General features: G+C 48.5%; 2 protein-coding genes across 3 annotated transcripts in view; both read right to left on the bottom strand.

Annotated features, from left to right (window-relative positions):
- FHAD1 (forkhead associated phosphopeptide binding domain 1) overlaps window positions 1-563 on the bottom strand; it is a 128356-nt gene extending 127793 nt beyond the window's left edge. The window contains exon 1 of the mRNA XM_032863473.1: window positions 430-563. The gene's annotated coding sequence lies outside the window, so the exon portion shown is untranslated. The remainder of the gene's footprint in view (window positions 1-429) is intronic.
- Window positions 564-17705: 17142 nt separating this feature from the next.
- The window catches only part of TMEM51 (transmembrane protein 51), a 53348-nt gene continuing 46025 nt past the window's right edge, over window positions 17706-25028 (bottom strand). For both annotated transcript variants that reach the window (XM_032863470.1, XM_032863471.1), the window contains exons 2-3: window positions 20479-21033; window positions 17706-18357 (exon numbers count right to left, since the gene is read on the bottom strand). In XM_032863470.1, coding sequence (XP_032719361.1) covers window positions 17949-18357; window positions 20479-20822 — 753 coding nt within the window. In that variant the 5' untranslated portion in view covers window positions 20823-21033 and the 3' untranslated portion in view covers window positions 17706-17948. The remainder of the gene's footprint in view (window positions 18358-20478; window positions 21034-25028) is intronic.

Below are 25028 nucleotides of genomic sequence, written 5' to 3'. Positions count from 1 at the left end.
AGTATGCCTTTTCGGGGCTACAGGTCTTCCATGGCCGGGGAGCTGCAAAGTTTCCTCAAGGAAGGGAAGGTCAAGTAAAGGGATCTCTGACCATTGGGTGGGTGTTGTCCCTAAACCAAGGGAACCAGAGGGCACCTCTCCTAATCCCAGCTGTGTACACCAGTGGATATCTAAGAGCTGCATGTTTGGTGCCAAGGATGGTCCTGAAGCTCCTACACAAGCTACTTCTGGAGGTGGGGCAGGAGCCTGCATTTTAGGGAGAACGAGCTGGTGTTGGAGCATCTCCTCTGGGGTGTTCCTGGAGACCGGAGCCCGGATCGGAGAGGAGTTCCCAGGTGCCGCGCCTCCCCTCCAAGTTCTTGACCTCGCAGGGCCGACCTGGTCCGGTCCCAGGTGTCCGCCCGCTACCTCCTTCCGTGCCGCACTCACCTGGCCGGAGGGAGAAGCCCACGCTCAGTCCCCCGCCGAAACCCCGGCGGGATCGCGAGGAGCCCGGCCAGCTCCCGGGCGAGGCCGCCTGGCCGCGCTCCCGCGGAGTCTCCAGCCGGCCGCCGGCACCCCGCGCGCCCGCCAGGCCTGTGTACGCGCGTCGTCATGGCAACGCCGCCGGGCCGGTGAGGGGCGTGGCCTGCGCGGCGTGGCGGGGAGGGGGGCGGGGGCGGACGCGGTGGGGAGGAGGACGGGGGCGGGGGCGGTGTGCCAGACACGCCCCCGAGGATGATAGCCCTCTGCCGCGCCCTGCAGCATCCCCCACCGCCCCGCCGCCTGTCGCTTAGAGATGCCCAGGCCCATTTCACAGATGCGGAAACGGAGGCTCAGAGGTCCCAGAAATAGCCCGCGGTTGTCCAGCAAGGAGGGAGCAGACTCGAGAGTCCTTCCTTCCGACTCTCCTTTGCTCTAGGCTGCGTGCGTGGAGGAGGGGTGGGATGGTGATGGAGCTGAACCAGGAGAAGCTTAGAGGTTAGAGCCCCCTGCCCCACCGGAATCGCTACCCCTCTCTGTTGCAGCAAATAGAGTAAGCTGGGATGGGATGGGGGGACCAGCACTTCTGGGAGTGAGGCTGGGAGAGGATGGGGTGGAACAGTTTTGAAAGAATGAGGTTTTTTTTTTTTTCATGTGCTGGGGAAAGGATCCTTCCAACCGCCCCCCCACCCCGATTCTTGTTCTTCCTTGTCAAAACTGACGTTTATCCGGCCATTTGTTTTTTGGTTTTTGTTTTTTTGTTTCCCCTATCTCTACAAACATCTGAGTCCCCAGAGTTGACCCGCATCGGTCTTGTCCTTGGAACCCCCACCATGGGCATAGGACTGGGGGAGAGGCTGTGTGGAGAAAACATGCAAATCTCAACCATCTCCCACCATCCCCATGTCACCTTCTACCTTCGAGCACAACAGCCCAGCTGGGTACCTACCTAGAGAATGCTTCCCTTCCCTGGCAGGAGATGATGGCCAGCAAGGTGCCCCCAGAAAAACTCAAAAACATTTAAGAAAGATGAAATGTGGCAGAGTCTACCTTAGTCAATTAGAACAAGATCTAAGAGAGAACTCATGGAAATGGACATAGTAAAGATGCTCAAACATGCCTGGAGGCTTTTTAGAAATGCAGATTCCCAGGCACAGACAGGGCCTCACACAGCGTAGAAGGTTCTGCCTGGGGTTAGTGCCCCACAACTAGAAAGAACTTAGGCATAAAGTTAGGGATTGACCACAGAAACTGGGGCCTGAGTAATAATAGCTTCAAGGGACAGGGAGGGTTAGGCTCAACTTCCTAGTGCCTTTCTGCCTCAGGGCCTTTGCACCTACCATTTCCGCTCCCTACAAAGCAGTTCCACCAGGGATCTCCTTCACCTCTGTTAGATTTTTACTTGAATACTGCCCTATTTAAAATTCTTTTAAAAAACAAATCCAGTATGCAAGGAAGAGCAACAAGAACAACAAAACAAAACAAAAATCTCCACGCTCTCTCACTCTTCTTCTCATCTAATCGCTTATCATCGAACATCCGATTTGATTTATCTCATTCATCTGTCTCCCTGCCCCACCCTCCAGAGAAACTAAGCTCCAGGAGGGCAGGGAGTTTCTTTTCTGTTTAGTTCACTGCTGGATCGAGTACCTAGAACAGTGCCTGAGTGAATGAGTGGGGGGAAGGAGGGAGCCCCTGACACTCACCCACAGCCTGGCTTCCTACCTTCTTGGGCTGCTGTGCTGATCTGTCTCCATCCCAGGACATGTTTTCTCTAGCCAGCTGCCCAGACCTGGACCTCCCCCTCCACGCCCGATTTAGCCCCCTTCTTGTCCCCAGCATGAGTGCAGGATGCAAACTTTTTTACTGCCAGGCAGACCCTAACAGAAGCCAGGCTGGCCATGAGCTGGAGCAGCCCATGGCCCCAGATAGTTTTTGAGAGGTCTTATGTGGCCAGTAGCCCATCCCGCTGAAGAATATGAAACTGAAAGCAAAGCTGGCATCAGACCCACAGAGCAGAAACTCCCAAATCTTGATAGAACTCCCCTTCCCCCAAATGCCACCATTATCTCCAAGGGTGTGTACAATCCCTGAAACACAATAACATGTAATCCATCTGAATTTCAAAAACAGAAAATAAAACACCCTAATAACGTATGGCTGTATGATTTCTTGGACTGAGAGGGCTGTAACTTGCAAATAAACCATGATGGGGTATGAAAAATATTGCCCCTGGAGGAAAAAAATAAAGGTTTCTAGATTATATGGGCTCCTCGGTGATACTTGTAATCAGTGTTCTCAGCTGTGGGTGGCTACGAAAGCCTTGTTGTGCCGTGACTCCTGTCAGAAGTGCTGGTGTGTGAAGGACCTGGGTTCGAGTCCCAACTCTGTTGTTCCCAGAGACGGCTTGCCTGAAGAAAGTAGGAAAAGGGGCCAGGCCAAGAGAGGGCAGCTGGGGCCTGCCAGCAAACTCAGAGGTGCACACGCTGGGCTTCCTTCCTGGGTGAGGGGCTCTGCCCCTTTAGAACCTTATTCTGTGTCAGCCACCTTCCCTGGGCTGTCCTTGATTGGGGAGAATGCACCCCCTGCTCCCCCTTCCCACCCTTCCCAGAGCTGCCTGTTCCTCCCAGTGCCTTTGCATCCCAAATTGAAATGAAGGTCGGGAGGCTTTCCTAGCCTCTCTGGGGTGAGGGAGAGGCAGAGAAAGAACGGGAACAGGAGCAAGGGAGAGCCGGCAGGGAGCAGCCAAGCTGCTGAGTAGGATGACAGAGGGGAGAGCAGACGGCCCAGCCCACTTGAGGCTCCAAGGCCACGATAACCTGGCCTTCTCAAATGGACTCTGGTTGCTGGTTCAACGCCTTCATTTCTCCTGCAAGTCTGTCTCCAGAGTCAGGCCCCTTGGTTCCTCCGGGTTTGCCACGGGAGTGGGTGTGTGCACTGTTTGCACACAGCTGAGTGCACAGATCCCACCGTGGGTGTGTTCTTCCGATTTCTACTGTCCTCACTTCTGCCGCCTGTGGGGTGGCGATGGCGAGGCCCGGATGCTGAGGATTCAGGGGCAGGTAAGTGTAAACTATGGAACTGTGCCCAGCACAACAGACCCGCTCTGTGAGTGTCCCTTTCCTTTGCTTGTTTTGGTTTCTGGATGGTATGGGAGGGCAGCCCAAGGTCACAGACACCCTGGGGAGAACTTTGATTTGCATCAAGACTCAGTCTCAATCCAGAGCAAAGGTGACCTCTGACCATTGGCACGTGATCTTCCCCTTTGCCCTGGGATCTTTCCAGGTGTGGGTGTCAGAGACGGGCTGAGCTCCCTTCCCTTATGTCCCCCGCAGGGCTTCCTGAGAACCCACCTGGTCTCTCTGGCGTGGGACCTGCTGGGCAACTCAATAAATTCTACTTTCAGGCATCTGGACAAACAAACCTCTGCTGGTTTTTGTTTTGTTGCCTTTTTTTTTTTTTTTTTTTTTGCAAGTAACAATGAACCTTTATGAATGTGGTTCGCAAGACCAGCTAATACATACCTAAACTTGTGAGGTACCAGCCACTATGGCATGCACAGTTTTATCCAGTTCTTAGCCTAACCCATTTTACAGAAACACGGAAGAGTCAGGTGATAAGGTTACAAGCCTTGTAACAGGTCAGACCAGGATTCAACTCCAGAATGCTGCATCTTTGGCAAGCTGTTATAAAAAAAAAAAAAATAACACATTTTGAAATACTGGAAAGTGCACCAGTCATAAGCGTATACTTGAAGAATTCTTGCAAAGTGCATGCACTCACCTAACCAGAGCCCAGATCCACAAGCAGATTGCCAGCCACCCCCCACCCCACCCCAGAAGCCTCCCTGTGCTCCCTTCTAGTCATTTCCCGCCCACCACCCTGACCTCCAATATCATAGATTAGTTTTGCTTGATTTTGAGCTTCATTTAAGTGGAAATATACAGATTCCATTTTCTGTCGGGCTTCTCTCACTTTCCATAGTGTTTGATTCGTCCTTGTTGTGTGATGTCACTGGCTCATTCATTCTCACTGCTCTACTGCATTCCACGGTGGTAGTTATCTAGTCTTTCATAACAAATTACGACAAAACAACACACCCTTATCATGTCATAATTTCTGTGGGACAGGAATCTGACCACTGCTGGAGGTGGGTGGATTTCTGCTCAGGGGCTCTCAAGGGCTACACCAAAGGGTTGACCGAGGCCAGGGGTCTCATCTGAGACTCAGATGGGGAAGAATCCACTTTCAAGTTCAGGTGGTTGTTGGAAAGATTCAGGTCCTTGAGGATAGTTAGTTGAGGTCCTGAGGGCCTCACCTCCTCGTTGGCTGTTAGCTGGAGGCCCCCACTCTCTGTTTGCTGCATGGGCTTCTCCCTAAGGTGGCTTGGTTTATGAAAGCCAGTGAGAGAAAATGGAGGGAGAGATGGGTGTTGCTGTCTCATGTAATGTAACCGCAGAAATGACATCCCATCACCTTTGCAGCCTTGTGCTAGTTAGAAATAAGGTACAGGTCCCACCTACGCTCAAGGGGAGGGGATTACCCAGAGGTGTGAACACCGGTGATAACTGGGGGTCATTGTATCTGTCTTCGGGGGATACTCCTCCTGGGTATACACCTAGGAGTAGAAAACGGCTGGGCCATGGAGAACCCAGATGCCCAACTGTAGAAGATTCTGCCAAACATTTCTCTGAAGGGCTGGTACCATCTACAATCCTTGAGCAGTTGGGAATGTTCCATCCAGATCACATGCTTTTCAATACTATCCTCCCCTCCTTACAAAGGGGGTTTGTCCTGGGGTTCCTCAGGACAGGAGGTCCTCAACTTGGCCCCAGATCAGAATCACCAAATTTGGGGGCCACATCTCCAGACTTCATCGTTTGAGAACTAGAATATGAACTGAAAGGCACATTCCATGAGGCAGAGATTCCCGTCTTCTTCATTGATCCATCCTTGGTGCCTACAGCAGGCCCTATAAGTGGCTGGCACTCAGTAACATTTTTTTAAAAAGATTTTATTTATTTATTTTAGAGAGAGAGAGAGAATGAGAGAGTGTGTGCCATGCAGGCAGAGGGGCAAAAAGGGGAGAGGGAGAGGGAGGGAATCTTAAGCAGGCTTCGTACTGAGCGTAGAGGCTGATACGGGGCTCGATCTCATGACCCCGAGAAACCAAGAGTCAGAGGCTTAACCGACTGCGCCACCCAGGTGCCTCTACATTTTTTTTTTAATTAGATGAGCAAGTTCAGGCTCTGCGGTTCACACGATAGGCCTCAGAGAGGGTGTGAAACTCCTGAAATCAGGAGGAAACTTGGATGTATCGAAGCCCTGTGTGTTTTTCAGGGAAGAGGGCCCAGAGCCTTAACTAAATTCCTCTCTGGCAAAGGCTAAGAGCCACTGTGATTGGATCCAGTCTGGCTCGGTTATCGGATCACAGTAAGAAACAGCTGGTTCTGGGGAAGGACAGAGCTTAGAAGAGAGGAGAGGGAGAGTGCTTGCTTAGACAGGGCATGAAGGGACACCTTGCCGCATTTGGACTTTTGACCCAGGGTGACTTTGGGTCTGGCTGGCCTAGCAACGTCCCGGTCTCGTGGGGGCCCTCCCTGTATCTGCTTGTTGAACAGCCTCTTCCAGAAGCCTTGATTTCCTTCTGCAGAAGCTGAGAGGAGCCCCACCTTCTCAGAAAGCCTCTCGGTGTATCCAGTTCGAGATGACCTCATCATTTGTCACCCTCTGTCTTGTTTTCTGGAGGTTTCCCAGCATCTCGCTGCTGTCTGCATTCTTTCATCCTTTCAACAGGGCTCCTGTTTTCTGCTTTCGGTCATTCCCGTCACATGCTTTTTATCTTCCTTCCCGAGCAGATCAACCTCGTGCCCCTCTGAGACATTTCTTCTTGGGTTTCCTCTGAATCATTTCATTCGGGCCAGATACGGCCAGCTTTTACTCCTTCCTCCTGGCACTCGACATAGACCCTCTCTTTTCCCCAGAACAACCATCCTTTCTTTCTGGTCCCTCACTTAGATCCTCGTCTTTCACCATGTTTTCTGACTTCTCCTGTGAATGTATTGTTTTTTGAAATTCAAGTCTCAAGGATCATCCCTTCTAATCTGGGTCTGAATTTGGATCACTGTCAAGAGACACACAGGAATGTTGCTGGGTGGTTAGGTTCCTCAGCAGGACTGAGCACTGAAGGGGGTGTCAGAGGGACCTGGGCAGAGAGAGGGAGATACATTCTTCTGCTATGGGGTGGGACCTGGGGGGGGGCGGGCTCAGGAAAGGCTCTTTTAAGAAAAAGGAAGCATTTTACCCAAGTCTTGAAGGATGGGCAGGATTCTAGGCAGTAGAGCAGGGAGAGAAGATTCTATGGAAGGAAGGGGCAGTGGGAACAGAGGCTAGAAGACCAGGAATGAGAGAGGCTAAGTATGATCCTGCAGAGTAAGAGGGAAGGCCAGATGCTGAGACTGGAAATGGAGACCCATGCCAGCCCTTACAGATGTTTGTTTGGCTTTCATAGTGTCTTAAAGACTTGTAAGTAGTTGCTGAAGGGTTTGGTCTCCTTCTGTGGAGTGACAGAGAAACTGAATCCATCTGGAGTCAGCATGAAGCAAAGTCACTAGTTACCACAGATGAAAAGTCTAGAGAGAACAGCTGGGTGCCGGCCCAAGTGATGTCATCAAGCCCTGACCTCTCTTCAGCTCTCTGCCATGCTTTTAGCCATGTGAGAATCCAAGCTCAGAGAGAATCCAAGCTCAGAGAGAATCCTTGTATCATGGGCACAAAAGGGCTGCCATAGCTCTGGCCGTTACATCTTCTCATGAATCCGACGGGAGGGATAAGGGAGAGTCTTTTCCCAAAGCTTCCCCCAAAGTCTTCACTGCTTCTTGTTTCCTCTGATTGGGGAACAGACCTATTCCTGAGCCTGTTACTGAGGCCAAGCGACTGCTCTGCTCTGACTGGCTGAGGCTTGAGTCACATGCGTCTCCCTGCCTCCAGAGATGGAATCCACACCGTCTCTGAGATAGTAGGCTGAGACGGGGAGACATGTGGTCCCCAAAGGGGGATCATAACACCATGCTGTTTTAGAAGAGACGTCCTGAGCGATGAAAACTGCAGATATCTCTCACAGTGGCCCATGTGTATAGACCATTTTAATTTACATTCAAATCTGGATTAATGCCTTTTCTTGGAAAATGGGAACCTGGGCTGTATTCTTGCATATAGATCAGTAGTCTGTGAGGGCTGAGGGGGCTGCCCTCTAGATACGGTCTGCGTTCTCCCTGCCCACTCACTTTCCTCTCTGGTGACCAGGAGCACTTGGGTTTTTATCCCCAGCATAATTTGATTCTGTAAATAAATCTGTTTCTCCTACCAGAATGGAAATGACCAAAGAACAGGGGTCAGATAGTGCTCCCCATGCTCCCATAAACTCCTGAGGACAAATGCCGACCGTTTTTGATAGTCTCATTCCTTGCTCAGGTGTAAATAACCTCTTTGGGAAAAGATTTAGTACGTAATGATTTTAGAAGCTGCATCGGAGCATTCCAGGGTCTGAAGTCCTCTAGGGTGATGGGTGGGTGGGTGTGTGTCTCCGGCCCACTCTGGCTCCCCCTGGCTTGTTTCTCAGATGTGGAGGGGTTTGATTTTGATCTCATTTTGGATTGAACTTAACCTGCGGGAACCCTGAGGGGTCTGACTCCGGGCTGCTTTCCTTTAGGAAAGCTTTTTGTTGGTTTCAGCTGGAAGCCAGGAATGCTAACAACCTGTAACCACTTCCATTTACTTCCTTAGTCTGGAGTTTTCCCACCGAACGCATGGAGTGGAAATGTGAACCCTGGCCACACGTGGTTCCACATCCTCAGGGTCTCTGGGTGACAATCATCTTTATTATTACTGGGGCCATGATTAAATCTTTTTCCCTTCAGACACACACTGAAAACAGACAGATTGCCTCCTAGCCTCCCTTTTCTGGTAGTCCAGGAAAAAAAAAATTTTTTTTAAAGCCCTCTCTTTACCAGCATGTATGACACCTTTGAGGGTGCTGGCTCAGTCTGGGCATCTGAGACTCGGCAAAGGTCCAAGTCTTACCCTCCCATTTCCAGAAGCTGTTAACGTCCCCGTTTGGTACAGAACTGTTAATTTATTTGTTTATGCTGTGCTTGTAGCTCGCTCTACCTGTGCAGAATGCTCGCATGTTCCTTTGGGGCTGCTTACGTTAAAAAACTTTTTATTATGGGACTTTTGAAACATACAGAATAGTAGAGAAAGGCTACAATTCAATGAACTTCCAGTATCCATTATCTAGCTTCATTATTTTCCTAGTCTTCCCTCATTTTTTTTTCTTCCTTGATTTTTTTCCCCCCTGGATTAATTTAAAGCAGACCGTGTTTTTTCAGCCACGAATACTTCCTAACTGGAAGGGAGATTTCCACCCCACCCTTTGCATTACCTGCCATCCTCCACCCCCACACATTATCACACTGAACAATAATTATAATAATTCCTGAATATCATCTAACACCAGTCCATGCTCAAATTTCCCTGATTCTCTCAAAGATATCTCTTCACAGCAGGTTTGTTAGAACAGGACATAGATAAGATACATCCCATTTGGTTGTTGTCTCTGAAATCCCTTTTATTCTGTAAAGGCAACCCCTCCTCCCACCTGCCCCCCACCCCCATTTTCTCAGCCACTGATTTATTGGAGAAACCAAGTCCTTTGTCCTGTAGAATGTCCACATCCCGGATGTGGCTGATTGCTTCCTCATGGTTTCAGTTTACTTGTTCGTTCTTCTCCATGTTTCCAGTGAACTAACAATTAGATCTCGAAGTCTGATTACATCCAAAGTCTTTTTGTTGCCATGACCACTTCGTAGGTGGTACTGTGTTCTTTCATCTACGTCGTGGGTACGTAAATGTCTGTTCATCCCTTTTTTTTTTAAGATTTTTTTTTTTTTTTAATTTGAGAGAGAGAGAGAGAGATAGCACAGAGGTAGAGTGGGAGGGAGAAGCAGACTCCCCACTGAGCAGAGAGCCCCATGTGGGGCTCGATCCCAGGACCCCGAGATCATGACCTGAGCCAAAGGCAGATGTTTAACAGCCTGAGCCCCCCAGGCCCCCTGCTTGCCCCATTTTTCATGAGCCAGAGATTGATCTATGGGAGCAGGTCTGATAGACTGAGCCACCCGCCACAAAGTCCCCATCAGCTCTTTCTCTCCCAGTAATTTTTTATTTTCATTTTTAATTGTGGTAAAATGCACATAATGTATAATGTACCATCCTAGCCATTTTTAAATGTATAGTTCAGTAGTGGTAAGAATATTACATTGCTGAGTAACTCATCTCCAAAACGTTTTTGTCTTGTAAAACAGCACCTTCACACCCAATAAAGCACAGCTTCCCCTACCCCCTCAACCCCTGACAACCACCCATCTATTTTCTGTTTCTGTGAATCTGACTAGGTAAGTGCCTCCTATAAGTGGAATCATGCAGGATGTGTCTTCTTTTTATGACCGGCTTATTCCTCTGAGCATCATGTCCTGAAGTTCATCTGGGTTATAGCAGGTGTCAGAATTCTTTTCCTTCTTAATAATATTCCATTGTTTGTAGGCACCACATTTTGTTTATCTGTTCATTTGTTGATGGACACTTGGGCTCATCAGCTTTTTAACTAAAAGTTGTAGCCTTTTATCAGTATCATTCTCTAGATCCACTCTTCCCTTTGGCGTTGCTAAATTGTGATTTTTCTGATTGCTGTCCTTAGGTAAATATTAGCTAGAATTCTTTGAGGAAGAAGGGTCTTCCTTCATCAACTATTTGTTTATGTTCATCATAAAATAGGGTTTGTTCAGGAGAGGCAAAAATAAAGGATTGGTTTTCTTTTTTCTTTCTATGTGTCAATATTCAAAGTAAGAAGCAACTGTCAAAGTGACTGATGGGTTTTTAAAAATATCATTAGGAATCTTTGACTCAAAAATCTGTAGGGGCACCTGGGTGGCTCAGTCACTTGGGCACCCGGTTCTTGATTTCAGCTCAGGTTATGATGTCAGGGTCATGGGATTGAGCCCTGTGCGGGGCTCTGTGCTCAGTGGGGAGTCTGAGATTCTCTCACTTTGCTCCTCGCCCCACGCTCTCTCTCTCTCTTCCCCTCTCTAAAATGAATGGATAAATCTTAAACAAAAACAAAAACAAAAACAAAAACTGTAGATGTGTTGCAGCCCATCAAAGCCATTATTTGGGTTGATGTTCACACTATGTAATCTCAGGGGTCTGCTGAGATGGGCTCTGTGTCCTTTGTCTTTCCAGGTGGAAACCACACAATATTTAATTATAACCATCCATTTTTGTATCACCTTGGGGTGATACTTTAGGTAAACATCTTTGTCTTAGTTTTCCTTCTCTGTACAAGGAAGTTGGACAAGATGAGTTCTGGAACCATTCCTGCTCAAGACTCTACTTTTTGTGGCATTTTCACATAAGCTGACTCATTCAACTCTCCCAGTCTTGTGACCCAAGGTGATTGTCAACATCCACATTTTACTAACAAGGAAACTACCACCTGAGCGATAATATTTTTTTTTTCCAATTTCCCATCCTGCATTTTTTCCTACTAGACTTCAAGCTTTGGTTCTCAGACATATTTTGCATCTCAGGGGACTTGTGACAATGTCTGGAGATCTTTTTGATTGTCACACATGGGAGAGGCAACTGTCCTCTAGTTGGGAGAGGCCAGGGATGCTGCTAAACATCTTAAATGTGTAGGACAGCGCGCTCCCCATCCCACACCAACGTCATCCGCCCCAAGTCTTAATCGTGCCAGAGGTGAGAAACCGTGACTTGCATATTCCTTTTAATCTAATGTTTCTTCAATGAAAGGATGTATAAAAATGTACACATCTGAGAATTCAAGTACACACAAAATACAATGGTGGAACAGTCTGTTCCTACGTTTGGCGTTCTACATTTCCCCTCCAGTCTTATTTCTGGCTCCTATTTTTCCCCTTGAGACTGTTCTATTATTGGCCTAAGGGAAGATTAATGGGCAATTTTTATTGCTTTCAGGCCAATGAGAAAACGTTATGCCTTGATTTTTTTTTTTTTTAACTTAGGAAACAAACATCAAAATCAAGTTTTATCCCATAGAGCAGTCAGCTTTTTTGGGGTCCCATTCCTTTGCCATTTTGATCGATTGAATGGATGTTTTCCATAAACTTAGCATTACCTTGGAAAGTCATTAAAGTTTTGGCTCACAGCTTCTCCCCTATCCCTTCTTCTGCTGGATCTGTATTGATTTAAAACAACCCACCTGGAGCTGGAGTGAATTTACCATTGGCAAGTGCTAGAGTGGTGTGTCCTTGCCTATTTGAAAAGTCGATTTGTGAACTAGTACATCGAATTTGATTTTTAAAAAGGCAACTACTATGTCAGAAACAAAAAAAGCGCAGCTTTTTATTTTATTTTATTGGTTCAGTTTTTCAAGTTGAAGTAAAAGGCAAATGTATTTATTCGGTTGCTTATATCAAGTATTCACACACTTTCTCTTATAAACACATATTTTACAGCTTGTCTAGCTGCTATCACACTGTTGCATCATCTTTCCCTCTTTTGTGTTTTGTTAAAGTAGGTGCTAATAATTTTTCTTGGCTGGACCCAACCGCCAAGATGATTTCTTAAAATAAGACATCTTGGGGTCCCTGGGTAGCTCGGTTGGTTAAGCACCTGCCTTTGGCTCAGGTCATGATCCTAGGGACCTGGGATCGAGTCTCTCATTGGGTTCCTTGCTCAGTGGGGAGCCTGCTTCTCTCTCTGACTCTGCCTGCCACTCTGCCTACTTGTGTTCTCCTTCTCTCTCTCTGACAAATAAATAGAATCTTTAAAAAAAAATATTTAAAATAAGACATCTTGAGGATAAATAGTAAGAATATTCTTGGGTTTAAAGTTTCCATGCAGGGTGACTGGGTGGCTCAGTTGGTTTGAGGGTCTGCCCTCAGATCAGGTTATGATCCTGGGACCCTGGGACCGAGCCCCACATCATGCTCCCTGGTCAGTGGGGATCCCGTTTCTCTCTCTCCCTCTGCCTGCTGCTCCCCCTGCTTGTGCTCTCTATGAAATAATAAATAAATAAGTAAATAAATAAATTCTGAAAAAAAAGTTTCCATGCACCTTTCAAATTTTATACAGTACTGAGCCCAGCTTATCCCTGAGAAGCATGCTATATCACCGACACTGATTTTTTTTTTTCCCTGAGAAGATTTACATCCCAGAAGATCAGGCCACAAGTTTTGCTTCTCAAATTATATTGTAGTTGTATTATTTTGAAATGAAGCCTTCATTAGTATGCTTTTAAGTAACCTAAACTTTCTTGAAATCTATTTGAGTTTGTAAATACTACTGACTATTATCTTTCCCACATCCTTTAAATGACAGTTAATAAATTCTGATGGAGAGTTTTAATGCACAGAGCAGGGACTGAGGATGGAGAAAAGGAGGAGAGATCTGTTTAGATCATGCCATGAGGAATTAGATTTATAGTTCTGGATTGGGGCGGGATAGGAAAATGGTCTTTGTAAAAATGACAGGTTTGTTGTTGTTGTTGTTGTTGTTTTTTAAAGGAAAATCATAAATACCACACTCGGGTTGGTCTCCAGGGATGAGGTTTGACGATTTGAAGTTTTCTTGGTTTTTGATGGCACTGACATAGGGTGGCCAGGCTCTATCCCCAGAGCCCCCACTGCCCAAGAGAATGGATCTTCCTTTATCTAGGGAAGGATTTGTCAACTTTGGACTATTGACATTCGGGGCAGGATAACTCTGTTGTAGGTAATGCCCTCTGTATTGTAGGATATTTAGTAGCACTCCAGCCCCACTAGATGCCCGAAGCAGCGAACCTCCCCACCCCCACCACTGTTGTATTCCAAATGGCTTCTGGGCAGCAAAGTCAATCCTGGTGGAGAACCACTGATCTAAGGTGAAGATGTTCGGTTCTGGCATTTGTGTGAATGTTTACCATTGTCACCAGGAGCTAAGAATGTGTTGTCAGACATTGTATCTGGGGGCTGGTTGGTTTGTATCAGCGTGTCATTCGTCTGCCTGCCTTCCTCCCATGTGAAGTTGGTTCTCCTCCGAGGTGTCAGGTTCTGGGCCATCTTGTGATCTTTGTGATCTTTTGCTGGGGCCCTCACTGGTGATCTTTGACCTGAATGCCACACAACAAGGAAGCTAATGGACCGCTTTGCCCATGAGCTGTAGGACTTTGGACATGTCTCTTGTCTGTTCTGGGCCTGATTCTCCCCCTGTAGGATTTCTGGGTTTGGCTCAATCACCATTCCTTATGGGGTATTCCAGTGAAAAAGGACCATGGAAGAGCCTTTGTGGGAAAGAAAGGTAGTGCGGCCAAATTGGTTTGGGGAGTAGTAGATCCTGCAATATCTGCTTGGAGATTCATAACGTGCATAAGCATGTGAGATGCTTTCTAGAATTCTCTGCACCCAGATCTCCATGTACCTCACTACCCACTTTTCTCCAATGTTACTTCCCCAGAGACTTTTCTAATCACCCACCGGCAATGCTCTAGTGTCTCATCTTTCTTTACAGGAATGCTCATTTTCTGACATTATGGCTTAAGTATTTACTTCTTTGTTTATTGTCTGTTTCTCTGCACCCAGAATCTAGCCTTGGTGTCAAGAGGGACTTGGTCCATTTGTTTGCAGCTGATCAGTATCGCATGTGGCACATAGTAGATGCTTAGTAAAAATGTGTTGTTTCACTTGTGGATTTCCAAATGAATTTAATCAGGGACTTTTTCACTTCCACTCATTAAAGTCCAGGGAAACAAACTTGGGAATCAACAAGGGAGACTGTCTCTAAATCCTGAAAGCCGTGGCCTCCTAACATTCCCTTTCTTAGGACAAGCCACTCTGTTCTAAAGGTACCAAAAATCTGGTATTAGGCTGGAGAGCAAACAAAATGGACTGACTTGTCCACTATCCATGACTGGAGTTGCCATCTGGTGAACTGAGGAAGAGAGCGCCCTTTTGCCTCAATGATCTTTTGTGGCTCCCCTTTGTCAGAACTGTAACCGGTCTGAGAAAAGTGGGGGGGGGAACCTAACAAACAAACAAACAAAAAAACAAAAACAAAACAAAAACAAAAACCAGGGTTAGGTGGAGCGGCCACTATGTGCTCAGCACTGTTGATGATGCAAAGGCCTTGCCTGTCTTCAAGGACTAAGGCTAAATTTAGGATCAGATCTCAAAAGGGGGTTTTCCGGGGGACAAAGCATCTCTTAAAGAACCCAAGGGCTGGGCTGGGCTGGGCTTCCCACGGAAAGACCACGGACCAGAAATCTATCTGCTTTGCTCACCTGTGGCCCATCACCATGGCGCCCAAACCGCCCACTAATCCCTGAGACTCCACCACCCAATGACGTCTCCATTCACTGCAGGACCAATTCCTAAGCGGGCAGGGCCTAGCCCAGCTCAGCTTCTGATTGGTTCTCCTGGGTCAGATGGCTAGTGCTCACGTGACACCAATATGGATGCTGCGGTGCCTCCCCTTGGGCGGGTTGGGAGTGCCAGCTGGAATTTTTCCTCTGCTCTTTCTTGGCTCTGGGGCTATTTAGGCTCCAGAACAAGTGGGTGGTTTCTTTAATTTTCTCCCGTATTTCTGTCCTTTTATGTTTACTTTAAGAACAGTAACATGATGGAGAGGAAAGGACTAGGGGCTTTATTCTGGCTTTTAGCTACCTCCCCACCTTTTTCTTTTTTTTGAGTCAAAAGAGAGAGGGCCCTGATCTGGACCAAGGAGCAAACAGGATGAGCGTGCCTTGGGGAATTTTGAGGGGAAGGTGGTCCCCTGCTTTGACAGGTGGTTTTAACTTAATATTGCAGATGAATTTTTTTTTTTTTTTTTGCCTCGTCACTGTTCAGGTCTCCAGCCCACAGCCAACATTCCCAGCTAACATTCTCTCTGAGCTCTTGTAGACAAAGGTGAACCATGCTCTATATGCTGCATGCAACAAATTCCCACAGACTTGTCAGCCTAAAATAATAGAAATGTATCTTTTCATGGTTCTGGAAGCGGGAAGTCCAAAACTGGCATCAGCTGGGCCACAGTCAAGGTTGCCGCTCCCTTGGATGCGAAGGGAGCAATTCCCTTGCCTCCTCCAGCTCCAGGGCTGCTGGCTGTCCCTGGCTTGCAGACGCACCAGTCTAGCCTCTGTGTCCGTGGTCACACTGCTTCCTCCTTTTCTCTGTGTGTGCTGTCCCCCAGCTCTCACTTGCAAATGCACTTGTGGATGGCATATGGAATTCACCGGAAGATTCCAGGATAACCTTGTCTCAAAACCCTTAATTCAATCACACCTGCAAAACCTTTACCTTGTAAGGTATCTTCCACAGGTCCTAGGAATTAGGTCTTGGTATCTTTTAGGGGGTTACCATTCCTCCCACTACAAGCCCCAAAACCTTTCTTCCCCCGAGGAGGGTGTAGGCTGGGCAGATTCTCTGGCAAGATGATTTACCAGAGCCCAGATTAAGGGCCCTTTCTGACATTTGTAAACTTGCTATTCTCCTTTTCTTCTTTAAAGATTTATTTATTTATTTTAGAGGGGGTGGGGGCTAACTCCCTGCTCTACTCTGGCCTCTGCTTGGGGCTCGCTCTCATCACCCTGAGATCACGACCGGAGCTGAAGTCAGGAGTCGGAGGCTTAACCAGCTGAGCAGCCCAGGTGCCCTGCTAGTCTCCTTTTCTTTTTCCTCCTGTTTTGCCTTCCCACCAGGAAGCATAAAGACTCACAGAAGAACAAACCCAGCTCCCAGATACATGGAGAGCCAAAGCAGGGCTGAGGAGTGGGCTGTGAGGAGATCAGGCCCCTGGGGTCTTAGCCACAGGCAGTTTCCTCCTAATAGATGGATTTGCATAAGGAAAGCAAAGGTGGGAATTTAGGCCCTGCTGCCAATCCCGAGATAAAGAGGTGATTTCCCTCCCTACCTGCGGCCCCTTGTCTACTTAGGAGCTTTTAGGAAACATCCAGGGCCTCAGAATTCACTCTTCTCCCAGCCATGCAGACTCTACATCATGCTCACCAGTACCAGGAAGGCACCCCCCGATTCAGGCACTTCCCAGACTCCCACTCCACGGTCAAGACCCTGGTCCCAGACGTCACAGCCTCAGCAGTCAGCAATCCCCTGGGCATCCTCATTAGCTGAACTGCTTTCCCCCAGTTCCACAGACAGGCACTGGGCCCCCTGCATGAGGACACGCTCATCTGGCCTTTCTGAGCATACAGCCCCCGTCACTCTCGCTGGGCTGGGTCTCAGGAGGGGGATGCTGGGAGGGCGTTTAGGAGGGTAGGAGCTACTGTCTAAAGGGCCACCATGGTCTGTTGGGCACATGGGTCGACAGGGCAGCCCCGGCTCTTGGGAAGCACAGGTCCTCCTTCGAAGTCTAGAAAAGCTCTTGACATTGAATGGCACAGTAGTGCGTTTAAAGACCTCAGGCCCTGGAGCCAGACGGGGCTCAGGCTCCAGGCCGGCTGCTTGCTAGCGATGTGACATGGGGCACTTGAACCTAAGCCTCTGGGAGCTAACCTACAAAATGGCAGTGATACCAGGATACAGATGAAATGGGCTAACACGTGTGAAGTACTCACAGCGCCTGGCAATGGAAAGTGTTTTGTGCAGATCAGCAGCAATCAAGACCATCAGGGATATTTGTCCTAAGCAAGTCAGTATTGGAAGAGCTGCTACAGTAACTCAGCGCCCAAAGGTACTACATATAAAATATTTTATTATAAAAAGCTCACTTGCACGGCATTTTAGAAGGGATAAAATATCTCATACAGCTCTCCTTTTTCGCCCCTGGAGCAGCTGGTTCTGGGAGGGCCCGAGGCCCGGTAATGCCTAAGATCAGAGTCTCTATGCTTCAGGGGTTCTGAACAGCGTCAGGGGGCCTCACCCCCACACCATCGATCAGCCTCTTGTTTCGCTTCATTTACGGGACAGCCCCGCGTCCTTTCTAGAAAGCTGAGTCACATCTCCTGCCCACAGCTCAGGCAGGACTCCGGTGAAGAAAGCGAAGGCCTATCTTGTTTTCTTTTTGAAACAAAACAGTCCTAGTGGAAGCAAAACAAAATCACAACCTAAACCAGCTGCTGGCGTCCTTTCCGGATTTGAAAGAGATGTGTTGTCACCAAGAACTCAGAGTTGGGGAGAAACGACAGGGAAGGTGCGTACCCCGTGCCCCCAACGGGGCCCACATCCCAGATCTGAGGCAGAAGCTCCTCCCAGTGCACCTGCCACGTGAGGTCCCACGGACGTCCGTCAGTCCCTAGTGACCGGATACCCCCCGCCCCTCCCCACACCCCCTGCCCCCATCCACATCAGTGTGTGTACGTTTGGCCCCTCCGCTTCTCCACTGCAGCTGAAGTGGCTTCACTGGGGGTCCGTGGTGTGGAGAGTGAGCGACAGGAGGGACACACCTGAATGGTGCCGTCAGTCAGGTGGCCTGGCATCAGAAGCCTTCTCCTGGACTTCGTCGTACTGTGGTGGCGGAGTCAGAGGCTCGATGGAGGGAGGAGGGACGTTCTTGTCCGGCAGGTTGATCCTGAAGTCTTTAAGGTGAAGCTTTTCGGATTTAATCCTCCGAACCTTCAGTGGCTTTAGGCGTTTGGCCAACTTGGAGTTCTGCCTGTCGGGCGGATGCCCCGGGCTGGTCTCTGCGTTGGCCCTGGCAGCCGTGGGGCTCGTTTCGTCAGGCCCAGTCAAGGACTCATAGGAGGGGAGAGAGATGCTCATCCTGGGGTTCTGGTCCACTTCCCTCGGTTCCGAGTAGTTGGTGTTCATCACTTCCTCATAACTGGGGACGTAGTACCTGGAGGAGGCCTCCTCCTCCTCCTCCTGGCTGCAAGGCAACAAGCACCAACAGAGAGTGTTAGCAGGCGCTCCGCCGTATCTGAAATCACCAGGGATGAACTCTGGATCCTGTGTCAGCCCCGGGTCCTCATATACCGGACTTGGAAACAACCAGTGGGTCCCAGAAGTAACCAAAGCTAACACTTCAACTGTGTGCAAGGAGTTGGGTACTCTGCTAAGTACTCTGACACAGATCAACCAGTCTCATCTTCCTAACAACACAATGAGTTAGGTACTATTTTTATACCCATTTTATGGATGGGTAAATGGTTATGTCAAGGTTATATGACTTGGTCATATACTTGGGAAGTGGGAGATCAGGAACTAAACGCCACCCTCAATGACTACACTGGACGGTCCGGAAATGTTAACACAAGGAAGTGTGAAACCCCCTTTGCTTTTAAGCCTCATCCTTAACCACATGCCGGGTGGGCTGCTCTGGTGCCAAGCTTGGTCCTTTGGCCAAAGGCTACATAAATACACATGAACCAGCTGCCAGCCTGAAGCAAAGTGGTTGTTCCCAGGGAGAGAAGGAATTTCTGCTATAAAATTTGTAAGTATTTCAAGTTATTCTGTAATTTTATCTCCAAATTCACTGTAAGGCTCAAAGGTCTTATCCTCAGACATAGTCTCCTTTGACTGTTGAAAGAGAAAACCAGTAAGTCAGGGTGATTTTTTGGTTTTGTTTTTACACATGTGCAGGGAATAGTGCTATTAGTCATAGTCCAGGACTCTGCACTTGAACCTGTAGGGTGATAACGGCCAACATCAGCCCCTTCCTGTGTGTCCCAGCCTTCCTCTCACTTCATTTGGGCACGCATGTGCTCATGGCTAGGGTGGGTAATTAGGGATGACTGATTTTCCTTCTTTGTTCTTTTCTGTATTTCTTAAGTCTTCTAGAATATGCATGCAAGATCTTTTATTATCAGAAAATGGGTTTCGTTTTTCCAAACTAAAAACAACTCCCTCCCCGCTAGAAAGATGACAAAGTTGCAGAAAATCTAAACAATGCCGAAAAACCTCAGAACACCATCCCATCTCCTTCCACCTGGAGACAGGCACTGTTAACACGCTGTTGTACATCTTTCCAGACCTCTCTCTAATCCCACAGCTGCAACATTTGATGTGATTAAGACCTTCCCAAAGATGCTGTGGTGCTACCTCCATTTCCCACCGTGGAGCATATGGTCCCACGATAGCAAATATAGGTCAGCTATGGCTGTGCAGAATGCCACCAAGGAGGCGTGCCGTAATTTCGCCCGAATGATGGATATTTAGGTCGCTTGCTCATTTTTTGCTGTCCTAAGCAATGTTCTGATAAACCTAAGGGCACAGACTCCTTTGTACTTGCATGATTTTTCCTCCCAAGGGTAAACTCTTAGGAATGGAATGGAGAGGGACACACATCTTCAATACCTCCTCCCACTGCCTCTTCAGAAAGGCTGTGTCAGTCACCGCCCCCATCAGTGACCCATTTCCCTACAGCTCTCCAACACCAGGGGCTGCCTGTCCTGGCCATGAAGACAGGCAAAGAATGATGACACCTTTCCTTGTTTGCATTTCGTGACTAATGAGGTGGAACATCTACTGTCTGAACATTCTATGAGATGCTTCCTTGTATCCTTTATCCATTTTCCTACTGGTGTGCTCATCTGTCACATTCCTTTGCAAGGGCTTCTTCTAGTAGGGATGTCAACCTTCATCATGTGTTCCCTGATGTACCGCTTATCTCATAAACATGTTTGTGGCATTTTTGTTCAAATAGAACACTGCTTCCCAACCTTTTCAATACAAAGCATGCACACACAGCCCATCTGGAGACTCTGGCTGTCCTGGGCCCTGTGTAGCTTCCCGGCGGGTGTCAGAATCTTGATACACTTGTCATCCATTCATACCGCATTACTGGGGAAACTATAGAATTATAAAGTTACTTGGAAAATTGTAAACTGCTTTTCAGAGCCTCAGTGGGGGACAGTGGGAAGGCAGCGTGTCCTAGACTAAAATAATCTCATCAGTGACCCCTAGGAATGTGTGTGTGTGTGTGTGTGTGTGTGTGTGTTTGCGTGCATGTATCGATCCCCTGGTCCGAGGGCGGTCGGCCCGGCCTCACCTGTCTTCCTCCGGGGCATGCGGCTCGACCCCCCGCTGGTGCTGGACATGGGCCATCTCCTCGCCCTGCCGCTGCTTCCTCTTGTCCCGGATGCTCAGGCAGATGGAGAGCAGCAGAAGCATCACCCCAGCCCCGACCAGCACGTAGGCCACGGAGAAGGTCTTGCTCTTGAGAATGCCGCTGCCTATCTCCGTCTTGTTGTTCCCATGAGCGGTCGGCTTTTCGTGGGCGCTGAACCCAGGCACCAGGTTCCACATGGCCATGATGACCCCAAGAACCAGCATCCCCAGGCCGATGGCGGTCAGTGCATAGTGGGAGCCGTTGGCCTTCGACTGGGCCATCATGCCAGTGGGAGCGGGGCGAGGCCCGGTGCAGAGAAAGAAAATAAACAAATGGGAACAGCAGCAGCAGCAGCAGCAGCAGGAACAACAAAAACCCCTTCAATGCACGGAACGAAATCCCTAGTGCCGCCCTAAAGAAACAGCGGCTGACCTCCCGAGGGACGGTTTCCAGCAAATTTGAGGCATCCTGTGTGGACAGCTGCGGCCGAGAGGTCTGGAAGGAAAGCAGAGAGAGAGAGGAGGATCAGTTCGGATTCCGGATGCTTTTGTGAACCCAGCGCCTGTCCTCCTGAAGGAGTTATGGAGCAGGACCGAGCTGTGGGCTCCGGCCGGGCCGCTGATGCATTCCAGATGTCTTATGTGCCGCGCTCGGCTCCTTCTGTGAGCCTGCAGAAGGAGGGCTGGTCCGCCCACCCCACCCGAAAAGGAAAAGCCAGACCTTTCCATGCAGGAGACCAGAGAGGTCAGCACTCCGGGTCCTAAAAACATTTTGTGGAATTTAAGGAAGTGCAGGGCAGTCTCAGCGGGCACGAGGTCCAGCGAGGAGCGCCAATGACGGCGTGCATGAGCCGTGGTCAGTAGCCCAAATGGCCTGGGCGACGGGCATCGGTCAGGGATACATCCCGGCGCACACAGCCTAGGGGCTGGTCCCCACCCTTCACGGCTCCCCATCTCCTGCAGTAGAAAATCTGGGCTCCTGGAGTCATGCGTGTGACCGCCTCTCGCCCTCATCTCTCACCTCGCCTTTCTCTGCACAGCCCCCTCCAGCATTTCTGCAGTTCTCTGCGTACCCCCGTCACCCCCAGCTTCCCCTTTTGTGGGCTGCTACAGGCCACCAGTGGCTACCGTGCCCAGTGTCTCTCTTGCCATGACACATCTCTGTGCCTGGAACAAAGCGGGGCTCCAGATATGTCGGCTGAAACATCACTGAATGAAATGAACAGAGGCCACCTGAAGCCATCTGGGAGACTAGTCTCCCTCCAGCCACATGGAGTTTTGCTTTTCTTAAAGGGGCAGAAGCCTCCCTGTTTCCCATCTTAGCTGCGGTGCCCAGCTGGACGAGAAACCCTCTTCCCATGAAGCGACTCAGAGACCTTGTGCTCAAGGGAGCAGCCCACCGTCTGGGGATCCTACGACCATGTGTGGGCTGGGAGAATGAGCCAGATGAACAAGTCACCTGAAGGTTTAGCTCAGAACACCTCCAGGGGCCAGGAGGACCAGCGAGCGGGGCCCTTCCGGGCTAACTGCTCTTCAATATATTATTCCCAGGACAGTGACCTTTGCAGAATAGCAAAGCCTGACAGATGTTTGGATGGGCAAGGTCCTATTTTCAATGCTGCATTCCTTCCGATCTTTCCAGAGGGACGGCTAACCAGGCCACTTGAAATCCAATGCTGCAGAGATATTTTCTCATCAAACAACGGGCTCAATCTGAAAGTGCCCACTTTGTTAAAAAATACTCTAAATATATTTGGGATAATATCCTTTGTCAGCTTGAGGTCTGTTCTTTCTTCCTTCTTCACGCCACAGATATTTCCTGCGCATCTGCTAAGAGGCATTAGGCACTGGAGGGACACCGGTGAGCAAGCGAAGGGTTAGTGGGGCTTCCTGGCCAGCAGGAAAAAGGTCTGCAAGGAATAATGACAAAGTGGGAAGAAAGTCTAGAAACTGTGGCGCTTGGTAGGTGGGTGTCATCACTCGGGCTGGAGGGGCTGTGGAAAGTCTCTGTGAGAGAGAGAAGCCCCACTTCACATAATAGGGTCTGCACCCAGACTGTGCTATGCTATGTGCAGACGTGCATCCCTACTATACATGTACACTCATGTGTCAACATGTATGTGTAGGCAGTAGGGCACTGAACAAGGATTCCATCCCACTGCAGACAAGTTGCTGGGGGTCAGCTGAAAAGCCTACAAAACCCAATGAGGGTATCTGTTTCCCAAATATCACTCATAGCCAGCACAGGAAAGGATGAGTGGTTTAGCAGTTTTGTGGAATGGATCGAAGACAAGGCAAGAGGAGAAAGATGGCTTAGGGGTGTGGAGGTGCAGCCCAAGGCTGGGGAGGGAAGCAGGAGATGAAAAAGCCCATGCCTGAGCACCTGCTAGGGGCCCAACAGGGAGGCCTTGTCCCTGGGAGGCTGATGGTGTGTTCTCTTAACTGGCGACTGGGGCCACTGGAACCTTCTACCCTTCCTGCTCGCTCCACCCAAGCTTTGCCTTACCTGTCATATGAGTAAAACAGGCCCTAGAGGAGAGTCACTGACAGAGATGAAAATGTCAGGATTCATACATTTGGGCCTGTTAAATGGTCAGTGATGGAAAACAGGCAGTAATATCCGGTGTGGGCAATGGTGCTGGGATAAGCGATTTCATACAATTTTTCCGGATGGGAAGTGCTGCCATTGATGGATCAGAAGTTTCAAAAATGCTTATACCCTTTGGCTTTGTAATTCCAACTTCTAAGAATTAGGTACATGCCAAGGATATTCATCGTAGCTTTGTAGCAGTGAGAAAATAGAAATTATTTAAGAAGCCCATAATCTGAATCTGGTTAAATGAAATACAGTACACGTACTTGTTAAACTATGGTTTCAAGCCGGCTTAGGATAGATTTTAAAGTCAAACAAACAAACAATAAAACCAAAAACCAGTATGTTCAGTGTGATTCTAATTTTTTAAGAATTCTATATACAGATCTGTACACACGAATACATAGGAAGGAAGACCAGATAATCCTCCTTATGTTAAAATAAGTAAGAGAAAAAAGATTTTCGTATGTACAAACACACATGTAAAAATCTCGGACAAGGGACACATTCCAAATTTAGCAATGAATTGCTTCAGAGAAGAGAGAGGGCTTGGGAGGTGTACCTGTTACTCTGTTTCTGTATTTTGGACTTGTTACAATCAGAAGGTGCTGCAAGGTACCATAACTTGGTGGTTCTACGTGAACTTCAGAACCAGGCTGCCTAGCTCACGTCCTCACTCTGGACTTTCCCAGCTGTGTGCCTTTAGGCAAGTTACTCAACCTCTCTGTGCCTCAGCTTCCACAACTACAAAAATGGAGACAAAAGCCTTCTGGTATTCATCCATAGGGGAGTTATGATAAGTGAACAAGAAAACTTACATAAAATACTTAGAATTATATGTGACCAGCACATAGTAAGTTCTTCTAGGAAGGTTTGTTCTTTAATATTATTTAAAGCTTGCATTCCGGGGCACCTGGGTGGCTCAGTGGGTTAAAGCCTCTGCCTTGAGCTCAGGACATGATCCCAGGGATCGAGCCCCACACATCGGGCTCTCTGCTCAGCAGGGAGCCTGCCTCCCTCTCTCTCTCTGCCTGCCTCTCTGCCTACTTGTGATCTCTGTCTGTCAAATAAATAAAATCTTAAAAAAAAAAAAAAAGCTTGCATTCCTAATGGGGTGCGACCACCCATGGGGTAGGGGCAAAAATTCATTCTTGGGGATGGTATAAAAATAGTCTTATGCATTACAATGGTTTGTGGCCCGCCACAATACATTAACAGACACACAGGATACCTGCACTCTTAAAATTTCATGGGGGCAGGGGTGAAGTGGGGGGATTACAAAAACGATGTCTAAAAAGACTCTTTAGGGGACAATACTGGGAGGGGGAAGGCTGAGAAACACTAGTTAATATTTCATATTAAATTTCAAAACACTCAAATTATGCATTCCATGGTCGTCTTAGTTGTTTTCTGTGCGCCGGGATTACAGTGATTTTTATTTTCTTTTTCTTACTGGGAGAGTAAGAACTGGAAACAGAAACATGTATGTGTTGCTTTTAGAATAAAAAAAATGAAATGAAGGTTTTGGTGTTTTGGGGCTCGTGGCAGGGTCATGTGCCCAGGGTTCGTTTAAACTTGTCCATCGATTCCCATCGATTCTGCCCTCTCTCTCTGGAGTCTGGGACCCCGGGGGGGCTCCCCAGAGTGTGGGACCCAGCCCCCAGCTGCAGCTGCTGGCTGTTTCTCTCATTTCTGGCTTGTTGACCCATGTTATATTTAGTAAGGTGTTCTTTCCCTTTCAAAAATATGGAAAGAAGCTAATTTTGTTCTAGAGGATTTGGACCACATAGTTTCCAACACATCCCTAAAACAGAGGAGCCTTGGCGGGCAGACTGGGGTCCCTGCTCTGCTAGACCCACCTCTGGCTGGATGCATCATAGCTCAGGTTCCGGGCGGCC

Source organism: Lontra canadensis, unplaced genomic scaffold (genome assembly GCF_010015895.1).
Source record: "Lontra canadensis isolate GAN:19392208 unplaced genomic scaffold, GSC_riverotter_1.0 scaffold25, whole genome shotgun sequence".
NCBI classification, from domain to species: domain Eukaryota; kingdom Metazoa; phylum Chordata; class Mammalia; order Carnivora; family Mustelidae; genus Lontra; species Lontra canadensis.
Note: the sequence above shows the minus strand (reverse complement) of the source record. Positions and strands in the feature narration are given on the sequence as shown.